Below are 22,403 nucleotides of genomic sequence, written 5' to 3' on the forward strand. Positions count from 1 at the left end.
TGATCGGGTATGAAGACATAAATTATAATTTAATATGCACGCACGATGATCATCTTGAAAACTAATTCACATTAATGCTTGACTTATCAAAATGATAAGAAAATCTGTTTTATTTCAAGACATTGTTTAATGCTCATTCAAAAATTGCTAAGATGATCTGTTTAGAAATTTATAGCCATGCAAATGGAAATTTATTTAGATGATGTAGGTGTCATCTGATGAAAAAATAATGTGTAGCTATGCAAATGTGTGTCATTTTCTTTCAGACTTTTCATTCTTTTTATATCATCAGAGCATGAATGATGGACATAAATAAGGTAAAGTGATTTATGCTCTATGATTCATCAACATGAATTTTTTGATATATAAATCAGACAATCTTGTGTATTTCTATCAGTTCCGATTTAAAAATGCAGATGAGTTTATCATTAGTAAGTTGCATTTTAGTGGCATTAAGCATTGCATCGTCGAGGAATTTTCCAGACAACAAAAACATCCAGGATGAAGGAAATACTGAGAATTTTGTGTTGATTGGAGGATCATCAAAGGAAAAATTGAAGCCTAAAATTGTGGATGATAAGAATTTTCGTTCAGGACATTATTATTCGCTGGTTCCAATGGCAATAACACATTCAAAGCCAAATTCCGATTATTACTCAGCAATTCCATCACAACATCCTAATCATCATCATCCAACCAACGGATTAGTGAACACTCAACTCTTAGAACCATTCATGCTGATCACATTTCTACTATTTGTTCTATGCTTAGTTGATAAGGCAAAAATCATGCCGATTCCGATTTCTCGAATTGATAAGGATTATCAGCTATACGAAGGATACGCAAACTTTATGAACGCCAAAAGAAACCAAACAGATTTTTAAAATCATAGTTCATTTAATTTAGTTAATAAGTAGCTTTAAGTAGCCTTAAATAAGGTATTTCTATCTATTAAAAATTTAACGAATTTTCAACGGTTAAAACCAGATTCAAAATTTTTTCAAGTTCAAAAAGTTGACTTTTGAAGTTCAAAATAGTTGACCAACACGTGGAATTGGAAAAAATTCTACTCTGACAAAATAAATTAATTTATTAAGTTTCTATTATAATTAATTCAAGATGTGTCTAATAAACTGCTTGCCTGACGATGTATTGATCAGCATATTTCAAAATTTGACTCCGAAAATGATTAAAAGCTGCTGTTTAGTTTGTAAAAGGTTTGTTTCACTTTTTTTATGATTTGGAAACGAGGATCTCATTTAAATTTATTCATTATTTGATTGATTATAGATGGGACAGCATAGTTGGCAGTTCATATAAATTGATGGGAAATTTCAAATTAGTTTTGAAATCGTCTGAAGACTGGAAAAAATCAATGGGACTCAAACGAAAGCATCAACAGATTTATTTTAAATACTGTAATCTACATTCAATGAATTCCATTATGCAGCATAATATACATACGCTTGAAATGATTTATTATCAAGAAATGGAGCTTTCAGCATTCACAAAACTGATGAACAATCTTCCAAAGTTAAAAATTTTGAAAACAAATTATGTGGATCTTATTGATGACATTCAACACGTCCACCAGTCAAAGAAAGTATTTACAAAACTGGAGCATTTAGATTGTAAAGCTGAAATCTGTCATATATTCAATTGCAACACCTTAAGTAGTTTGAAGCTGATTTGGAGTAATTCTATTACAAACGAAAAAAGATCAGTGATATTTGAGTTCCTCAAAAATCAAAAGAATCTTGTAGAATTCAGATTAATAGAACTTGGAAATGCTAAATTCTTTAACAATCAAACTTTAGATTTAGAAATGTTTGACTTTCGTTTGGAAAGCTTTCAATACTCCACATTTATATTCGATAAATATCAAGAACTTATTAGATTTTTGGCACCACATGCGCATTCCTTAATTGAATTGGATATTGACTTTATAACTGAATTTGAAATGCTAATTCCAATTGAACAAGTTCAAAAGTATATTCTCGAAAGCCTGCCAAATTTGAAATATCTAGAAATGGAGATGCATGTTGACACTGAGGTTGACAGTGTTGAAGAAAATTCATTTTTTATGGAAGTAGATGAACCACGATCAGCTACTTGTGTCACTAAAAATATTGAACATTTGAAATATCGTGATTGTCATCGTACGCCAGATGAAACCAAGCGATTCATTGACATGTTTCCAAATATTAAGCATCTAGGCTGTCATACGTACTTTACACATACTTATGAACTGTTAATTTATGTTTCTTTGACAAAAGTAAATTTGGAATCTTTAGAAATGTACCTTATTGATGATATTGAAGAAGTGAAAAAGCTTTATTTCCCAAAACTCAAAAAATTTCGAGTTTGGGATGTTGAAATTGCTGAAGATGGTATTTGCTATTTCATTAAACGTCATTCAGAGGTTCTAGAAGAGATAAATATCACTTATGCGGACGAATTAACAGAAAAGGCTGTCAATGAGATAGTCAAATGCAAGAATATTAATCGAATTTCGCTTGGACTTTCTGAAAAACATGTAAAATCAATGATGAATATGTTCCATGTCATCACATCTACCAGCAAACCATTGACAATACGTTTTGGTAATGTATCAACTAAATATAAATATAAATTTCCTGAAGACAAAATCTTTTGGGATGAGCAGTTAAAATCCTTTGAATAACTTATCGGAAAAATATGTCAAATTTTATTGTATTAAAACCTTAATAATAAAGTTAATTATTGCATTAAAAATTTACTTAATTCTTGGAATTTACAGTTTTTCAGCTTACCTATTAATTTTCTAACGGAAATTTCAAATTCAAATCATAGTTACCATTTAAAAAAAAATGCAAAGGTGTTAAAAAATTTTGTTTCGTCATAAATATCATATTTTGTCAGTTTATACGAGTTTATACTGTAATTAAATTAAAATGAACATTACTAACGGCTTGCCCGATGAAGTATTGATAAAAATCTTTGGATTTTTGAGTCCACATATGTTAAAAAACTGCAATTTGGTGTGCAAAAGGTTTGAACAAAAAAAAAATATTTAAAAATTTTTATTCTAAGTCATTTTACTCTTTTCTCAAATAATAATTAGGTGGGATGACATAATAAGCAGTTCAAAAGAGCTAATGAGCAAGTTTCAATTAGTTATATATGGTCCCGATGATTATTTGGATGTACAAAAACTTAATCGAAATCAACAGAGTATCATTGTCCGAAAGTTATGTGCAGAGTCATTAGATGCTATTTGTCATTTCAACTTGTCTGAGCTTGATGTGTGTTATAGTGAAAATCAAAAGTTATCAGATTTAGTTGAAGCAATTCGTAACTTGCCCATGCTGAAGGTTTTCAGTGCATGGGAAGTAAAATTTGAAGATGACATTCCAGACATTCAAAGTTTTGAAAGAATCAACATAAATATTGAGAAAGTACACTGTGTTGCTGAGGTTATTCGCATATTTGATTGTTCTACACTTAAAAATGTTAGATTGCTATGGAATAATGAAATGCCACTTGAAAGAAAATTACTGACGTACGAACTATTGAGCAAGCAGAAGAACCTGGAATATTTTATTTTGTCGGAATATCAAATGGACAACTTCTTTCATTCTCGTGAAATTTTTATGAAATTTCAGTTCCGCTTAAAGAGCTTCCAATATTTTTCAGCAGCATCGCCTTTAAAACACTACAAAAACTTCATTCGATTCTTGGACTCTCAAAAAAGCTCATTAACAACATTGGACCTCGAAATGCAACCACGTGATATGATTAAAATTGAAACAATTCAAAAGTATGTCTTGGAACATATGATAAATCTGAAAACTTTGCGACTAGATTTGAGTGTTCGAGATGAAGAAAACACTCAGTGGATATCAGAAATTGATGAAAAGCTTGAACCTACACAAGTCACAAAAAATATTACAAGTTTAAAATATAAAGGACCTCAAACTTCTTTATCTAAATGCAAGCGATTAATCGACTTATTTCCGAATCTCAAATATCTCCATTTTGAATCAGATTATGTTAGAGAATTCAAAGTCCTTAAACATGTCAGCAAGACTCAAGTCAATATAGAATCTTTAGAATTTCTATCCTTTCACAGCGACATTGTAACTTCTTTCTCAGTTTACTTTCCTAAATTGAAAAATCTGTCAACATTTGCAATTTGCGATGAGAATGCTTTCAGTTCCTTTGTTTCTCGTCACTCGACGACATTGGAGAGAATAACGATTGAAGATATAGACGATATGACTGAGTTGACAGCAAACGCAATAATGGAATGTGAAAATTTAAAGTATGTCAAATTAGGAACATGGAATGACGACTTATTATCAGTTATGAACTTATTTCATGAAATTTCATCCAGAGACAAGCCACTGACATTCATTTATGAGTTTTTCTCATCATCAACAACATTTAAATTTCCTGAAGATAAAATTTTTTGGGACGAAAAGCTCGGAATTGAATCGGAAGAAATTTTCATTCCTACATCAAAATCAAACAATGTTGAAAAGTTTTTTAAAGCCATTTGGAATGGCATTAGTGTTATGTTTTCATAATTCTTACTAAAAGCACTAACAATGTTAGGCACTTAATATATATTTTTTTGTTATAGAATAAAATAAAAGTTTACATGTTTAAAGTTATACTAAGATAACTGTATAGGAACAACTAGTGTTGATAACTTTATTGTCATATTCAGATATCCACAAAAGCTTATTCATTGAGTCAGTGATCTATGGAAGTGCTAAAAATGTGTAGGAACTACAATAATTAATAAATTAATTAAACTTAATTAAATGCTTTCTGTCAGAGTTGCGATTACTGGTACCTGTCACAGGATCTTCTGTCTAAAGATGATAAGTCGTTACCGGTAGATTTATATGACAATTTTTAAATTTTTTTGTCTGTCACAGGACTGATCTGTCACATGTTGCGCCTGTGTGTGACACGTGTGACCTGTGACAGACCAAATAAATCTAATTGTGATTGCAACTCTGCTTTCTGTTAGTCATACAAAATTCAAAAATATTCATGACACAAACTGAACGTTTTTGGACAGAACTTGCGAGCTAGTTGAGCATACGCTGCACTAGAATTGCAAGCAATCTTTTCATGTTGCGACAATTTATTCCAAAAATGTACAAAGTAGGAATGTTCAACAGATTGTAAGACTTTACTGGCATGCTGTTCGTTGAAAAGTTGGTTCCATTCTAATCCATTTATAGGATAGCATATATCCTCATTTAAAACATGAAATCCATTGCAGTTGATCATTTCATTGACATTTGAAGTCTGACATAAATCAGTTAGTACTCGAGTCAGCATTAATGGTCCATTCCATCCCCATTCACTTCCATTAAAATTTCTTATTAAATCATCAATAAATAATTTGCCAACCTTTTTGCCTAAATTATTCTGTAGTCTTATGATTGCGGCATTTAAAAATCCATGATCACGGCAAATGAAATTCGATGGCAAGTCCTTTAATTTCTTTCTAACAATCATGTCTGTGTCTATGTATGTTCCACCATATTTAATTAAAATAAGCATTCTAACAAAGTCAGACGTATGCTGCTTCACAAATCTTGATTTCAGCAAGTTTCCATTTGCAACAAAATTGTCATAAAGCGCATCTGCTGAAAATTGAAGCAGATTCATTGAATTGACATGAACATTCTTGTAACTTAAGATTGCTTCCATAGCTGGTGTGTATTTAACTTGATCTAATGTCTTGTATGGAGACACCAGAACTATAAAAACTTTGACATTCTCATTTGTAACTGCTGCAGACTCAATTGAACAAGCTTGCCGTAGAGTCAAGTCTCTAACTTTATTTGGACTTTTCATTCTTGTTGTATCAAGGAAGAATATACTGTTCTTTGGAATGTCATCCTTCTTCATGTCTAGAATGTTATCAATAAATAATGTTGATTCACTAACTTTAAGCCTTTCATGCTTCTTTGCTATCTGTTCTGATTTCTCTAAATTAATATACAACAGAATTAGCGTAAAGATGAACAGGAAGAGCAGGATGAATATTTTCTTTGGCACATCATATAATAAAACTTTGAATTGATACTGATTATAACTAATTTTCCGCATTGTTGATATGATCAGTTCCAAATGAAACACTATACTGAATAAGATCTAGTCTGAGAGCAATTATGTTTATTCAAGTGTTTTCATAAACCAGTGATGATCAAGCCTTCTTGTCACTCAGCATTGCTCTCTCACACAACACCTGAAATACATTGATGTTGCAGTTGTGTCGTAAAGCACAGTTTGAGCATGACTGGTTTTGTATTGAAAATAAATTTAAACTTTATTTCCTTTATAAGCAACATACACTTTTGTAATTCAAAAATTTATTAAATTCAATAGTTTCTAACTATAGACTAAAACTAATAAGGTTTACTATAAAACAATCATACAGTGAGGCTGTATCACATGTTTGGGCAATTAAACGTTTTCTTTTAACACTTCCGTCGATTGGTCCGAGTTTTCGGTCAATTCCGGTTTCTTTTTTGGCTTTTGAGCATAACTTAAACTTTGCTTGTCAAACTCTAATGGCATGATTCCTAAATCACCAGAATAACGATTTTTAGCGATCTGAAAGTATATGAAATTAAAAATTTAAAACATAATTAAAGATGTGTACAAAATGTTCTCAAACGTATCTTGAGTGGATAAAAATATATCAGAACTAGACATCAACTAATCATGATGTATTTACGTCCAATCGATCATTTCAAACTGATTCTCAAACTTGTTTGAGTGCGACACAGGTAAACCACATATTATGTGTGCCACTTCTGTGTCACCACATTTTACGCGACACACAACTGCGTCATGAGACATAGCTAGAGAATCACTGATTTTTAAATTTTACCAAAAATTGAATTTGTGACTAATTTTCATGCTGGCACTTCCCAATGGAATTTTATAATTTTCTACATATTAAATGCACGATCATCAAAAATATTAGAATCAAAAGCACCTACCTGCAAATACTTTTTACCACGAACAGATGTCAATCTTTTGTCTTGAATAATAAGTACGTTATCAGCCTCTTGAGTTGCCTTTGCTCCTCCAAAAATGGAACTAGTTGTTAAATCATCGCTATCCTTTTCTTTTCTAGGATGTATGACTAGTGTGACATGACAATTTTTCTTGGTCGCAAACGTTCTAAATGCAGCAATAATTACATCTTGCTTATAATATCTATCTATATGTTTGGAGTCATCTGCCATTCCCATCATAAATTGTACATTATCAATAATCACATGATTAATGTCATGAACATATTGTGCATGTTCAATTGCTTCCATTACAACCTTAATTTGCTGTTCACCATGAAATGTCATGAAATAAATTGGGAGTTCTTGAAATTTATTCGCAAAATTTTCAAATTCTAATAAATTATCTTCAGTTACTGAATCGAGTAAAGGTTTGCCTGCAAATTGACGAAGTAAGGTAGTCGCTAATCTAGTATTTCTGATTTCAAACGATCCCCATAACGTTGAGACACCTTGAATTGATAAATCAAGTGAATAGTCTGACATAAATGTAGTCTTTCCAGATCCTGTGGGTCCTGTTAAAATCGTCAACTCTCCTTTTCGATGACCTTTTAAATATTTATTTAGTGTTGGATATCTTTTCCATTTAACACCTTGAACCTTATCAATATTTTGAAGATCACTCAATACATCTTGACGAAGTGATGAAAAGGTAGTTATGGCTTTGTGTAAAATTGGTAGTGATTTGCTGTAAATTCCTTTAATGTCGACATTACTTTCTAAAGCTTTATAAGGAGTTGGTTGACTGAGTGTTGGACGAACGAATTTACATCGTTTCTCATCGAGTTTTTTAGCGAAATTTCGAGCAACATCCCATCCAGCAGTATTGTAATTAAACCATAAAACTAATTCACCAAACTGATCAAATATGGGAAGACATTCTTGAGGTAAAAACTTGAGACCATACGGTAAGCAGATAAATGTAGAATTAATACGAGTTGTTGTCAATGCTAAGAGATCTAAAATATTTAAAACTATTATGGCACTTTGCTGTGAGTCTTTCTCTTTGAATTTCACTGCCTTTGAGTTATTATAAACTAATAGTCCGGTACAATTTGAGTCTGGTGTACAGCTTTCCTTCCATTCACCATTATCATCAATTTCTACAGTTTTATAGCCAACACATTGACCCAGTATATCCAAAATTGGAAATATAAGTTTATTTGTGTCAGTACAATACCTCGTATTAAGAGTCATAAGTGTATTTTTCGATATTCTATCATTAATACCAAATTTGACAAAGATTTCGTCAACATTTTCTTCAGTTACTGCTTGAAAATTGTCTAAATGACGTTTAAAGTCCAACTGATTCCTCACAGTTTGCTCTTTGGAATTGTTAAATAATTTTTGGTAAGTCTTCAATTCATTAACTTTTTGGGGTGATCTTGATTGCGTAAAGAATTTCTCAATCAACCCAAACTTTCCACCGTATTGACAACTCGGGCACAAGAAGTATCCTAAAATATAAATGATTTTAGCTCCTTTATATGCATACACATAATTAAATTATTGACATTTTACCTGTAGTCTTGTTGATGTAAATATCATTTGATTGATCTTCACTTTTTTCACAGACTGGACAGCTTGTTTTGATATTTGTGATGCCATCTTGATAACTTATATTGTTGCTTTTCAGGACTTTCTTAATTTGTATAACTGATGTACTGTCTTTATCTATCTCATCCTTTAAATTAATTAGGAATGACTGCGTAGTTGAAAATTCACTTTTTTTGATCCTCGTTAAATGCCAATGTCTATTTACTATCAAATTAAACCTATTTGGCAACAAATACTTAGAAAACATGATATAAATTATTTTTTGTTGTACAGTTCATGATATTTTAATTATTTAATTTTAAAGAAAGAAAACAGTAAAATTACGCGCGTGTTTTTGTTTACGTCAGGGCTTGAAAATGACATTTATTTTGTTTTCAAATTTAAAACGCTCGTTAATTTTTGCGTTATCATAATTTAAATTGGATTATCGAGCATATTTTTATGCTGAACATTAAGAGAAAAAAATTTACTGGAAATTTAAAAGTCGAATATGTAGCGGAAGAATAAAATTCAAATGATCTAAACATCAAAATTTGAACTTGGTTTTGATTTTCAATTCAAAATTATATTTTCCGTTATTTTTTAAATTCCTAATATTCGTTAATTTTTCTTCGACCTAAATACAATTCAGAAGTTTTGACATTGAGAATACCGTTAATATGACTTTCAACAATTATGAAGAATCAGAATCATTCAATGATTTATTAAATTAATAGAATGTGCTTAAATTAAAATGTTTACACACTCAATTGATGACTTTGTATCAAAAACATTGAATTGATCTACTGTCATGATCAATAAATGTCAGTAAACCTTAAAATTAATTAAAAATATTTCCTTGTTACTTTGATATCACAAATCAGATGTTGCAATGTTTTTATTTTGATTTGGTTACGTATGTTGCTACGTATTTTTCTGAGCTCCTTACGTAAGAAATTTTAAAGATGATGAGAAATCAATAATTACGAAATATCTAAGAATTTCCGGCACATAGAGATGTGCTAAATTAATAAAACTAATATATTTGGACTTTATTTCGACAGAAAATCAAAGATTCAGCTTTAAAATGAATATAAATTAAAGTAAACAAAATTTAATAAACATAGAAGCGCCCCCTTGATGTCAGCAACGTAAAATTTTAAATTTCCAAAAACCGTTAAAAGCAAGTCGGCAAAAAAATTTCTAGAAAAAAACTTGCACAATTTAATTACAATATAAATTTTATTTTCAAATTATAATTATTACATCATGACAGAAACAAGGAAATAAAAAAGTCACGAATTTACGCTTGAATATGCTGGTTCCGCGATGCTTTCTAATTGCAAAATTCTGATAACGTCGAATATGTTTTTGAACAAAAAGTCAAAGTTGCCTCAGAAAATTTCAACCAATAATAATTCAACTCGTTTTTAATTTAACTTATCTCCACAAAAATACAATAAACTGTGTTAAAAATACTGCATTTCACAACTTTAGTTCCTGTTTTACTGTAATTTCATCAAGTACATTAGTTTTATCGTGTTTAAACTGCTTAAATTTATCATTAAAATTATTTTGCCGAGTCTATAAAAAAATTAGAGAAGAAAATATATACATACATAAAAATATATATCCGAGAGTAAAGAAGAAGAATCGATTTAACAACAAGACGACTGACGAGCCGCTTTTATTATGTATGTGTGATGATTATAAATTAGTTTGTTTTCGTTAAATAACAATTTTTATATTTTTATCAAAGCAATCTTTTTGTTTGTCCCAATTTATTTTAGTTCAAAAGGAAGCGAGATTATATTTCTCTGACAGTATTGGTGCTCTTAGCAGAGATGTCACTAAATGATTGGGAAAAACTACAGGTCACGCGAGACGAGGTTGAAAAAATTGGCGATGCTTTAAAGCAAAAGGAATTTCGTCAACTTCTTGTCGATTATTGTGAGGAAATAAGTGATCCGGAAAATAGGAAACTGTACGAGAAGGAAATAACAGAATTAGAGAAGGAACGCGGTGTTGACATAACTTTTATTAATCCTGAGCCGTGTTATGTGATTAAGACTAGTTCCGATGGAACAACTAAGACCTTTATTAATATTGCAACTAACGAGAAAGTAGATAAACCATCAAGTAAGCCATCGACAAATGAAAATGGGGAGCGTGGATTAGTGTGGAGCTTGCCCCATACATTGACACCGCCTAGACGTGATGCTGATAAGAAAGGCTCGGTTTGTCATGTTTATGACGTTGTTTTTCATCCCGATGCTTTACATTTAGCAAAACGAAATGATGCATTCCGTCATCTAGTTAATGATACTGCCATAGATGCGGTTCAACAGTCATTCAAAGTGAAGCTTGATCGTACAAATCTCAAATTTCCTAAATTGTCATACAAAGGAATGGTTAAGCCAGCTGTGATTAGAAAGAAATCGGATAATTTCGATATGTCAACTGTTGAGCCAAGTCCAATCGATAGCATTTATCCACCAATGCCTGATGAGTCTAAGTCTAAACCACAAGTTGTAAAGCCTTGCGAGAAACCTGCCGAAATGTATACAGTACCGAAATTTAAAATTGTACAAAGACGTGAAATTGAATTAAATGAAATGACTAATGATGTTGATGCTAAAATGAACCTTACTATTCCACATGAGCTAACTGTTACGATAGATCTTCCTCTACTAAATACAACTCAGGATGCAAATTTGGATGTTACTAATAAAAAAATAACACTAATTAGTGAAAAGCCAGCTAAATATAAAGCTGAAATTGTATTACCTTATGAAGTAGATGAAGAGAAAGGAACTGCCAGATTTGATAAAGGTAAACGTCAGTTAATCATCACATTACCTGTGGTAAGAAGTAAAAATATTAAAATTACTGATTTTCTTCGAGAAGATTCTGGAATTGAAAGTGATCAACCAATGTCCGGCAAAGAGAAACAAGACAATAGCGATGAATCGGAATCATCGAATGAATCACCATTAATAAGTACAATAGATGAAGAGAATGATGACGTAGATGCTGATAATGAGAATAGCAAAAATGATAACAATGTTTTGAAGAAATTTCTCGACCCAAATATTGAATATGTATTGCCAAACTTCACATTCAATCAAATTGACGATATTATCGCATTTACATTGCATGTTAAAAACGTTGACGCAACAACAATAGTAATAGATCGAAGGGATTTACTGAACATTGCTCACATTAAATTTTCATCAATTGGTTCTGGCTTCTTTCCGATCCATTACTCATTTTGTGTAAAATTTCCATCACAATACACGTCAATATTTCGCGAAATAACAGCAGAAGCATGGGATAATAATGTCATTTTTCAATTTGAACTGAATAATTATGAATTTTCATCATATGAAGCTGGTATTGATGATAAGAACCTCACAAATTATGATATTGCTGAACGACTGATAGGACGTCAAGCTATGACATCACAGGGAAAGGAAATAGAAGACGATAGCTTGTGTATAGAGGTCCGTTCGGATAAAGAAGAGAGTGAATTAGTTATAGAGGTCAAAAAAGATTCTAAAAAATCTCAGGAGACATCAAATGATGATGAAATATCCGAAGATGTATTCGATGATAACCAGTCAATTATGGATGGCACAAAGCGCCAAACAAAAAAAGCTATGAGGAAGCGTGCAAAGAAGCCACGCTCCATGTCTGAATCATATTGTGATCAATTAAAAGTAATCAATGAACTGGAATATCCTAAAATGGAAAAGACAAACGACGAATCGAATAAAAATCGTAACAAGAACAAAAATCGAAGTTTAAGCGAGAGCAGCGACGAAGATCACATAAATGCAAATGGCGATATGTCCGTACAAAATCACCACAAGTACAAATCAATCTTAAAAACTCGTAACTCGTATTCGGAATGCAATGAGAGCTCTGTTGATGAGCACTCAAAGAGCCTTTACTCGATATCAGCCGATTTTGGTATTTGTGAATCTCATGATTCGCTTTCGGAAAGCTGTAAAAAGCAAGTTCGGTTTAGTGATATCATTAAACGTCAGCTATTTAGGTAAATATTTGGATAGCAATTTAAATTTTATTACATTTTCTACGGTCTGTACTGTCTGTAGATCTGTCAAAAAAAGAAGATCAGTTTAAGCACATGCTGGGGAAATATGGTTTCGGTCTCAAATACCTACACTATTTTTGTTCACTTTAAGTCTCTCATAGAAGCTATATTTACTCATTTTTATTTTCTATTGATGATAAAGGTCAGTAACTTCTATACAAGAAGTAGAATGTAAGTGAATGATATGTGTGCTGTTCATATGCTTAAACACGAATTGTTATGTACGTGCTATCAAAATTGAGTTAATGCATTATGCATGCATACTATCATATTCTAATTATGGTCTTTGAATGGATATCTTATTCTTTACCATATGATGATTTTGTTTCTTATGCATTTATTACCATGAAGATGTGCTTTATTTTATAGATGTGAAAATATTTTCATCTATCCAAATATTTGCAACATTTTCAGTCAATTCATGCAGCTGGATATTTAAATTTGAGCAGTTGTCTAAAGTTTTGAGATGGGAAAATTGTAGTCAGCTGTTATGTCTGTTAGCTATTCTTAAATTTGAGATTTTTTTGAATCGATACACTTATGTGACATTTGATTCCTGTAGAAACCTTTCAATTTTTGAATGTAAGGGATCTTTCTATATAGTATATTTATAATATTTCTTTGACGTCAACGTGAACGATCTTCAGACTCTATTACAAACAAATGGCAAGCAATTCTGACATTCTTTTAATGACAGTTTGTAAAGACATTATTCTCTCGTTAAGCAATTCCCTTATATTTTCAATTCGTCGTGACTTGTTCCATTAAAATATTGACATGTTCTTGTTTTACAGATCAAACACATCAATTTTGGGACAAAAGAAGAAGAATCAGAAGAAAAAGGCATCTCGACAACGAGCTATAGAACGTCGACATAGTGAGGGTAGCGAAAGTGAAAAGCACGATGATGATTTTGACGAGAAGGTAAACACAAGTGTTTTTTGTACAATTCAGTGGTTCTTAATCTTGCTGACTCAAAGCAAAATGTTGTCTCAAATACTTAGTTGCTCTAAGTACTGTTCTGTATATAGGTGAAAGTGTAAAGTCAAGTCTATTAAACATGATACGGTAAAAGTCATATCATGCAGATTTAGAACCACTGTCGTACACAAAATAAATATTCTTTCCTTATGACACTCAAACTTAATTCAATCATTCTCATGCTAACGTTCCTTATTATCTTTTATGACAGAATGATGATATAAGCCATGAAGAAATCAACGAAAAGCCACAAAAACGTGATTCAGGCGTTGATCTGAACGAGAAAAGCGTCAATAAGAATGTGAAGATTAAGAACAAATCATCCAAGGCTGATAAAGTCATCAATGGAAATGATATTCATTTCAAATCAGGCATGATCTTCGATTTGGAGATGTAAAGCTCTTTTTGGAAAATTTTTCGCAAATTTTAATGTGGAAGTTTATATTGAAGGGGAAAAAAATAATAAATAGGGTACGAGGATGAGCTCAATATAATATTTTATATCGTAGTAGAGTCATAGGGAGATTTTTTTAGATATAGTCGAGAATATGCAAATGTTTTAGAGTTGTTATCTAAAAAATAGTTTTTGGTGCAATCAATCGTCTACTTATTTGAATCCAGTGTAAAATCGTGAAGTCTTGAATTTATTTTTTGTGTCATATCCACATAAACTGCAGTTTAATTAATAAGGGATTAATATTTTCGAAAAAGTCTCTCTTTGGAGGATATGACAAAGTTTCACTCAAAAGTCTAATTTAAAAATTAATAAATATGAGTTTCTACTTATTTAAATCCTCAAAAGCTTTCATGCTCAAATGAACTTTATAATTATAAAACTACAAATAAACGACATGTCCGGATAGCAACTCTAATTTTTTATTTTTTTTGTATTATCTTTTCACATAATATTTCCTAATGAAAATTTTCCAAACTCTTTTCGTACGAAAAAAAAAAGAAAATTATAAGCATGAGAAATTTTTAATGAAAAGTTTGTCTTACTCCTTATAATTTTAAGTATGGATGTATATCTATGATACTTTATAGAAACTAATCAAGCATGTTTATCCATTTGGTCCTTTGATATACACCGATGACAACATCAAACTTTATTTCCTTTATTTTTTTTTTGCATGATTCATTAAAATTTTCCTAGGGTATGATGAAGACATGATGTATTGTACGAAAGCAAATCACACAATTTTAATTATGTTAAAATAACATACAATTTATTTAATGTTAAAAGAGGGGATTGCTGAAGAGATGATTTTATGACTAGATGATGAAAAGTATGCTTTCATTTCTTCTATTTCCAAGGCGAAAAATCAAAAGAAAGAACTAAATAAAGTAAAACTCGTTCTCGCGAGGAACAAGATTGTGAAAAATTCGATTTATAATTTTCTTCTTTATATTTTTTCTTTTTTTGAAAAGGAAGTGAAATAAAATAGAATTGAAGAAAAAAAAATAAGAAAATTTGAAATTTGTTAAGACTTTTGTATTATTTTGACATTCATGAATGACGTCTGCTTGATAATATTGTTCATTATATTAATTTATTTAAGGATATACAGAATGTGATTTTGGCTGCGGAGAATAGTTAATGATTTTAAAGGTGATGCCATTTTTTATTTTAAGTATCTGGTTTTCAATAGGTGACTCGAACAACACACCGTATTCGCTAGGGCACTGTTGCGTCGTCATATTATCGATAAGACACAAAGTTGTCCTGATGACACTGTGACGACGGATTTCGACCGGTTTTAAGGCATAAAATGTAGTCCGCACATTGTGTTTCTCGAGCGACACACTAAATGCCAGATGTTGCGACATGTTGGTATGTGACACCGTAATGTGTATCGTGTAGCATAGTTTCTCGAACTTTTTGCGGCACAATAGCGTGTGACACCGTGATGCGTCTCGTGTAGCATAGTTACTCAAACTTTCTGCGACACATTAGTGAATGACACCATAATGTGTGTCGTGTGACATAGTTACTCTAACTACTAATAAATTTAAGAAATTACAAACTTCTCAAAGTATGCTACACGACACTAATTACGTGTCACACTAGTCGTGACACACTACTGTTTCGCAACAGTGCATGAGTGCTCTAGTTGCTGCTATTTCTTAGTTTGTTCTCTTAATACATACAATCAACAGCTAATACTAGAGCTCGAAGTCGACTCGGATTGTCTATTGAAAAGTCGACATCGAACTTTGGCTATTACGAATGACCAGAACAACGAGCACAAGATTGCTACTCTAGCGAAAGCTTGTGCGTCACTAAATCATTAGCAAAATTTTGATTGTCCTTTTTACTGAGAAATTTCCAAATTCATAAATATTTGATGACATAACTGATTGATTCCGCATTGCCCTTTAATCTTTCAAAAATAAAATAAAACTTTTTTTTGGCACAAATTTTTCTTCATAAAATGAAATTGAAGCTTAAAGACAGTTTGTGTAGGCTATGAAAAAGTATCATTTCTTTTTCTATGGAATAGATTGAATGCTCAAAAGTTAATCTCATTATTATTCCTCGCATGATATATAGGTTAAAGGTTGAGTATATCCGGTTGAAAATCACATGCATCTATTGTTCTTACGTTTACCTTTACATATGATCCCTAGAATCTTATCAAAGAATAGCAGTACAGAATACTAAAAAAAATATGGAAAAGTAGCCAGTCAGACACAACCATATCAAAAAGCTGCAGTGACCTATATATTCTAATCACGTAAATTGTTACATCATTGTATTCAACAACTCTTATCATCCATGACAGCTCTAGAGCTAAATTATGTTGATCTTTTCAACGCATTATATACGCTTAACCATATTCTCAAGTTTTCATTCCATCCAACAAAATAATAAACTTTGATGGATACTTTGAAGTTGTATTGAGTTTTTTTGACCTTTCGGAATCAATCCTTTCGAATTCTTTCTCTTTCCTTTCTTTTTCTCTCCGATGTTACAGAGTTGCAGAATTTGTATTTATCTTGATTTTTGATGCTTGCAGTAGTCTTTAAAGTTTGTACAAGTCACATCGTAATTCTATATTCCTTACAGACTATAACCACACTCACCCAAAAGATCTTACTCATGAGTACACTCAATCAATACAATTGACCATGCTCAATTTTGTGTATATACTCATAAGCATGTTCCTTGTCTGTTTAGCCATACATATGACCGCGTCCATTAAAAGTATCATTGTAACAACTCTGCAGCCTTTTTTGTTGCTTTCGAGATTCGAAGGAGGAAACTAAGGAACATACCGAGAAGTAATTGGATGGTTCAAGATGATGATTTCTGCTGATTTTCAATATTGATTTAATTGCGGTTTGAAAGGAAAACTTTTTCAGCTGATTTTGAAATTTTTATAGATGAAAGCTTTATGCTTAACGAAAATGAGCAAAGGAAGGACAAAAGAGTATCCGATTGGAAATGGATTGAAACAGAATTTCCGAGAACAGAACAGCTGAATATCAAAAGAATTATGTCATAACGCAACATTAGAATTGGCAGACTCTGAATTTGACGCGGAACTACCTTAAAAATCGAATTTTCAGCAGGGCTCTAGATCATTATTCTGTTACGTAATAAGTGAATGGTCCCATACTATGTTCAATTTCTTAATGATATATCAGTGCTGAGTGCTGTATTTAAACTTTTATGACCACAAACTTGGGGAAAAGTTTTAATTTAATGTCTATCAAAACTTTTTATCCTTGTGGTGTGATAAATTACTGTATAGATTATGTGACAATTCGTCGTTTTTCGTTAGTAATTAAGATTTAATTGATTCTCGTATGGAGCTTTATATTTTCTACTCAACAACTTTAACTCTGCTATGAACTTATTCTATGCTTGTCTTATGATTTTATTATAGTTTGAAGGAGATTGATGCTTAAGTTTCTTTTATGTGCAAAAATCATTAATGCTGTAAAAGCATGACTGTCCAAATTTTGTAACGTATTTTTAAATTTTAATAAAATTCAACAATTATTTCCGTTATTGACCGCACGGACATTAAATTAGTTAAAATAAGAAATTTAGTATTATTCGTGAAAAACCACTAGATAGGCTGCTAGCAATGGATTCAGATCTCGCTGTGACTCGAGAATTCCACTGGAAGATTATCGACTTTACTAATTTTTACGATGTGGTAGAAAAAACTGTTTGGAACAAAAATTTTTCTATTTTTTTTGACAACAGTGAAACTAAATGGTAAGCATTACTATTCCCAAATAGGCAGAAAGCATGTTCTCGAGAGCTTGCTTATCTTAAAAATGCTAGTTAAGAGCGTTGCTCTTAACTTACTCTAGTCTTGAGAGCACGTTCTTTGCCTGTTAGAGGTTAGATCCAGTTTAATATTAATTTGATCCTATTCATGACTTTAACAGGTGCTTTGAAATTCGGATTGAAAATTCACAAATTGGCATATATCTTCGATATTTAGAAGCTGAGATTGATGGCTTTGTTGTTAAATTTGAAATTTTTGTGCGTACACCAAAATTTTTAGTTATCAAAAACAAAAAACTTACGGACACAAGATCAAGCAATGACTATAAAACGAACAAAATTTATGGTTGGAATAATCTTCTTTCCAAAGGTGATATTTGGAAACGACATAAAGGATATATTGATGATGGTACAATTATATTAGAACTAAAGGTTGTTCTGACAAAGAAAAGGGAACTGGATGTTCAAAACAGTAATTCTCAAAATCATTATCTGACTATGTGTAAAGAATATTTTACATCCAAGACTTTCGCTGACATCACGTTTATCTGCTCGGATATGATCGAAATTCCTGCTCATCGCTTTATTTTGGGAGGTGCTTCATCTGTATTTAAAACAATTCTTCAAATTCGTATGGCTGAAACCAAAATTACAGAAATTAGGGTTAATGATATTGATGGAGAAACAATGACGGAAATATTGAGATTTATCTATACCCATGAAGTTATAAACGGTAATAAGTTGGCAGTTAAATTACTTTATGGTGCTGAAAAATATGAACTGGATGAATTGAAAAAGCTTTGCAGCTCATTAATGGTCGAAAACCTTTCAGTGGATAATGCTTTAGAATACTTTCTTTTGGGTGATCGCTACAAATCAAAAGCTTTGTTGGTAGGTTCTGCTATATTTATAAAATCGTAAGTAACAAAATATTTATTCTATTCAGTCATTATTTCTATAATTAAATTTTTCCAGAAACTACGATGTTTTGCGCAAAAAGAATTGGTCTAATTTCAGCAACAATCAGTTTTTGCTTCTCTTGGATAACTATCAGCACAACACAGATAGCATTACAGTTTTTGAATCAACATTTTAACTCTTCATCTGCTGTCTTTATGATTTAATACTAAAATTATTATCGTTTAAACATTTATTGAAATCATGAACCATTGTTAAATAATAAGTATTTAATAAACCATACACGCTTTGACTGAACATTTATACAGCGGGGAAATAATTATGGGCGAGCTATTTTTTCAAAGTTTTCGAAAATCTAAACATCTTTCAGTAAATTTGTTATATGAGAAATTTATGCAGTATTATATGACAAATTCATCAGTGAAAAAAGTTTTAATTATATTAACCATTAAGAAAAATAACGGTCATTTTTTGAAAAATATACCTTCTGCAAGAGGAAGTAAATGGGCGAATTAGGTAAAATTAATTTTTTATTATTTATAGTCAAATTTTACATAGTTTTTAAATTCTTTTAGATAATTTAAGATAAAATGAACCTAATTTTGAACCAAGCATAATATTTAGTCACTAAACAAAAATTATTAAATAAGCTGACTTAAATTTTTCTTCATTCAGCATTGTTATATTCTTGATTCTAATTACTGATAATATTGAATATATTTTATGATAGCAAAAAAACCTGCCAGAAAATGCCAAGAAAGGTTTCTAAAAATTGTTTCAAACCTCATCACTACAAAATGATTATTTTCAAAAAATTTGTGTTTAATTAATGTTTACAATAGAAATTTAAGTTGATTCAACTTTAATTTATCTAAACTATGTCTTGTATAAAAGATTTGAAAGCATAAACATGCAGATTTTAACAAAATTTGCAAAAAACTGAAAGTACATAAGCTTTGACGGTTTTTTTAAAAAAAAACTCGTTTTTTCATACAAAACCGTTCATTTTACCATATCTTCTTAACTTTTTGCAAATTTTGTTAAAATCTGCATGTTTATGCTCCAAATCTTTTATACAAGTTATTGTTTAGATAAATTAAAGTCTGAATCAACTTAAATTTCTATTGTAAACATTAATTAAACACAAATTTTTTGAAAATAATCATTTTGTAGTGATGAGGTTTGAAACAATTTTTAAATTTTTCAATTTTCTGGCAGGTTTTTTTGCTAGAAATCATAAAATATATTCAATATTATCAGTATTGATTAGAATCATAGAATTAACAATGCTGAAATAGAGTAGAATCCTGAAAAACTGAAGAAAAATTTAAGTCAGCTTATTTAATAATTTTTGGACATTTAGTGACTAAATATTATGCTTGGTTCAGTAAATTAGGTTCATTTTATCTTAAATTATCTAAAAGAATTTAAAAACTATGTAAAATTTGACTATAAATAATAAAAAAATTAATTTTACCTAATTCGCCCATAATTACTTCCTCTTGCAGAAGGTATATTTTTCAAAAAATGACCGTTATTTTTCTTAATGGTTAATATAATTAAAACTTTTTTCACTGATGTATTTGTCATATAATACTGCATAAATTTCTCATATAACAAATTTACTGAAAGATGTTTAATTTTCGAAAACTTTGAAAAAATAGCTCGCCCATAATTATTTCCCCCGCTGTATTAATTAAGTTGTTCGTTTATAACCGAAAATTTCAAATTTATAACGTATTTCTAATGTTTGAAATTGCAACTTATCAATTGGTTACTAGGTTTTTCAGCTAATTTTTCGTAAAATTGAAGAATTTAATTTTATTAACTTTTATTGGCATTTAAATAGTTATTCCTTCAAAAATGACATCAAAGATTAGCAAACGTTACGACTTTGAGTGGAAGATACACAATTTTACGAAGGAAATAGTAGATGATCTGAAATTTGCAAAATGCTTTGTATCAAACGAGTTCCAGATTATCCTAGGCACCAATAATGAGACAAAATGGTAAGATAATTAAGTTATTTGATTTACTTTTCATTTGTTATTTATTCTCTAGGCATTTTAAACTTTATGTAAGGGATTCTGGATTGAGTATTTATCTTCAGAAAGTTCATGTAGATTTGGAAAATTTTACCGTCATATTTGGGATAAACACTAACAAAATGGAGGAATTAAATAATTATGAATTTTGCTCAAAAAACAAATCAAACCTGTATAGATGTTCACGTGGCTGGTCTGACTTTATAAAGACTGAGGAAGTTTTCAATGATCCTCAAAGATATCTAAGGAACGATACATTGAAATTAGGATTGAAGGTATAAAATTTAAAAATTCTATTTAAATAGATATAAATAATTAAGTATACACAGGTTGAACTGATTCAAGACAACGAAACCGATAATATTGATTGTGAAGAACAATCTCCAGAGTATGGAGCAATCATGACTAAAATTGAAGAATATTTTGATACTAAATGTTTTTATGACTATACATTCTTCTGCTCTGATGGTGTTGAAGTTCAAGCACATCGCATGATTCTGGCTATGAACTCTGATGTCATGAAAGCTAGATTTCTTCTCAATATAGACGAAACAGAATATAGTACAGCACTTATTAAAGATATTGATGGAGAGACCATGAATGAAATTACGCGATTCTTGTACACAAAGAAGATAAAGAATATTATAGGTCTCGAATCAAGGTTACTCTATGGTGCCGAAAAATATGAATTGGAAGACTTGAAGAATCATTGCGTTGACTTAATGACCAAAAATTTGTGTATTGAAAATGCACTTGATTATTTGATTTTGTCTGTCCAATACGAACTAATACATCTACAGAAAAGCTCAGCCATGTTCATTAAATTGAACTATAAAACTGTTTGTGACGAGAGAAATGACTGGAATAAACTGGAAGTCAAACATTGGAGAGTTCTTTTAGAATATTTTCGCAGAAATGACAGCTACATTCAAGTTTTCGAATCAACCTTAACAAGAGAAACACTTCATAATTTCAGCTTTGATTCTTTCATCAGGACGTGAAGACGATACTGAAATTATAAGATTGAATAATTATATTATATAATTTTTTATACTCTGAGTTAAGGCTAAAACTACAAATAATCCATAAGTACTGAAAGATAAATGATTTGTGATTCAATAAAGAACTTTATGTGTTGATTACATGATGGAACACTTTGATAACAAAAGAATTAACCAGCATTTCATGCTGGCTGAACGAATATTATCTAAAGCAAATTTGTTTGATGTACATTAAAAAAGTCTAAACGAGCACCAACAGAACATTATCGATGAACATCCAAGAACGTGAATAATAAATGATGCCCAGAAATTTATATAAACTTAAAAAGTCCTAAGAACAATGACAGGTACATTTTTAATGTTAATACAATATTTACTTTTGGTTATTGTGGTCTTTTTCTTAGAATTCATCAAAAATATTAATTAAAAAGTTAATTTTAATTTATCAAACTTTTGAAAAAGTTTTCCCTTTTT

General features: G+C 30.6%; 7 protein-coding genes across 8 annotated transcripts; 5 read left to right on the forward strand and 2 right to left on the reverse strand.

Annotated features, from left to right (window-relative positions):
• The first annotated feature begins 924 nt into the window (after positions 1-924).
• LOC139100832 (uncharacterized) lies at positions 925-2,685 on the forward strand. The gene is made up of 2 exons (XM_070653584.1): positions 925-1,217; positions 1,291-2,685. Exons 1-2 carry the CDS (start codon positions 1,120-1,122, stop codon positions 2,681-2,683), a joined length of 1,491 nt encoding a protein of 496 aa, XP_070509685.1. The 5' UTR covers positions 925-1,119; the 3' UTR covers positions 2,684-2,685.
• Positions 2,686-2,911: 226 nt separating this feature from the next.
• Positions 2,912-4,568, forward strand: LOC139100676 (uncharacterized). Its single transcript, XM_070653361.1, has 2 exons — positions 2,912-3,031; positions 3,104-4,568. The coding sequence occupies exons 1-2, from the start codon at positions 2,934-2,936 to the stop codon at positions 4,566-4,568; spliced, it is 1,563 nt and encodes a 520-aa protein (XP_070509462.1). The 5' UTR covers positions 2,912-2,933.
• A 463-nt stretch (positions 4,569-5,031) lies between these two features.
• On the reverse strand, positions 5,032-6,114 carry LOC139100677 (lactosylceramide 4-alpha-galactosyltransferase-like). Its single transcript, XM_070653362.1, has one exon. It carries the CDS (start codon positions 6,112-6,114, stop codon positions 5,032-5,034), a length of 1,083 nt encoding a protein of 360 aa, XP_070509463.1.
• Positions 6,115-6,346: 232 nt separating this feature from the next.
• On the reverse strand, positions 6,347-9,034 carry mtDNA-helicase (mitochondrial DNA helicase). Its single transcript, XM_070653398.1, has 3 exons — positions 8,610-9,034; positions 7,014-8,545; positions 6,347-6,621 (listed from the first exon to the last, which is right to left on the reverse strand). Exons 1-3 carry the CDS (start codon positions 8,890-8,892, stop codon positions 6,472-6,474), a joined length of 1,965 nt encoding a protein of 654 aa, XP_070509499.1. The 5' UTR covers positions 8,893-9,034; the 3' UTR covers positions 6,347-6,471.
• An 838-nt stretch (positions 9,035-9,872) lies between these two features.
• Positions 9,873-15,109, forward strand: Nop17l (Nop17 like). Of its 2 annotated transcripts, XM_070653397.1 has the most exons (5): positions 9,873-10,318; positions 10,415-11,456; positions 11,532-12,681; positions 13,536-13,665; positions 13,934-15,109. In XM_070653397.1, the coding sequence occupies exons 2-5, from the start codon at positions 10,469-10,471 to the stop codon at positions 14,117-14,119; spliced, it is 2,454 nt and encodes an 817-aa protein (XP_070509498.1). In that variant the 5' UTR covers positions 9,873-10,318; positions 10,415-10,468; the 3' UTR covers positions 14,120-15,109. The 2 variants fall into 2 exon arrangements, with proteins under 2 accessions (XP_070509498.1, XP_070509497.1); XM_070653396.1 differs by having other exon boundaries at positions 9,875-10,318; positions 10,415-12,681.
• Positions 15,110-17,745: 2,636 nt separating this feature from the next.
• LOC139100835 (protein roadkill-like) lies at positions 17,746-19,175 on the forward strand. The gene is made up of 3 exons (XM_070653586.1): positions 17,746-17,950; positions 18,127-18,882; positions 18,941-19,175. The coding sequence occupies exons 1-3, from the start codon at positions 17,817-17,819 to the stop codon at positions 19,059-19,061; spliced, it is 1,011 nt and encodes a 336-aa protein (XP_070509687.1). The 5' UTR covers positions 17,746-17,816; the 3' UTR covers positions 19,062-19,175.
• Positions 19,176-20,689: 1,514 nt separating this feature from the next.
• LOC139100843 (speckle-type POZ protein B-like) lies at positions 20,690-22,054 on the forward strand. Its single transcript, XM_070653593.1, has 3 exons — positions 20,690-20,892; positions 20,945-21,203; positions 21,258-22,054. Exons 1-3 carry the CDS (start codon positions 20,747-20,749, stop codon positions 21,927-21,929), a joined length of 1,077 nt encoding a protein of 358 aa, XP_070509694.1. The 5' UTR covers positions 20,690-20,746; the 3' UTR covers positions 21,930-22,054.
• Positions 22,055-22,403: the final 349 nt, after the last annotated feature.

The sequence above is a fragment of the Chironomus tepperi genome, unplaced genomic scaffold, assembly GCF_022539635.2.
Source record: "Chironomus tepperi strain 1889 unplaced genomic scaffold, CSIRO-AGI_Ctep_v1 contig_68, whole genome shotgun sequence".
Classification (NCBI taxonomy): Eukaryota; Metazoa; Arthropoda; class Insecta; order Diptera; family Chironomidae; genus Chironomus; species Chironomus tepperi.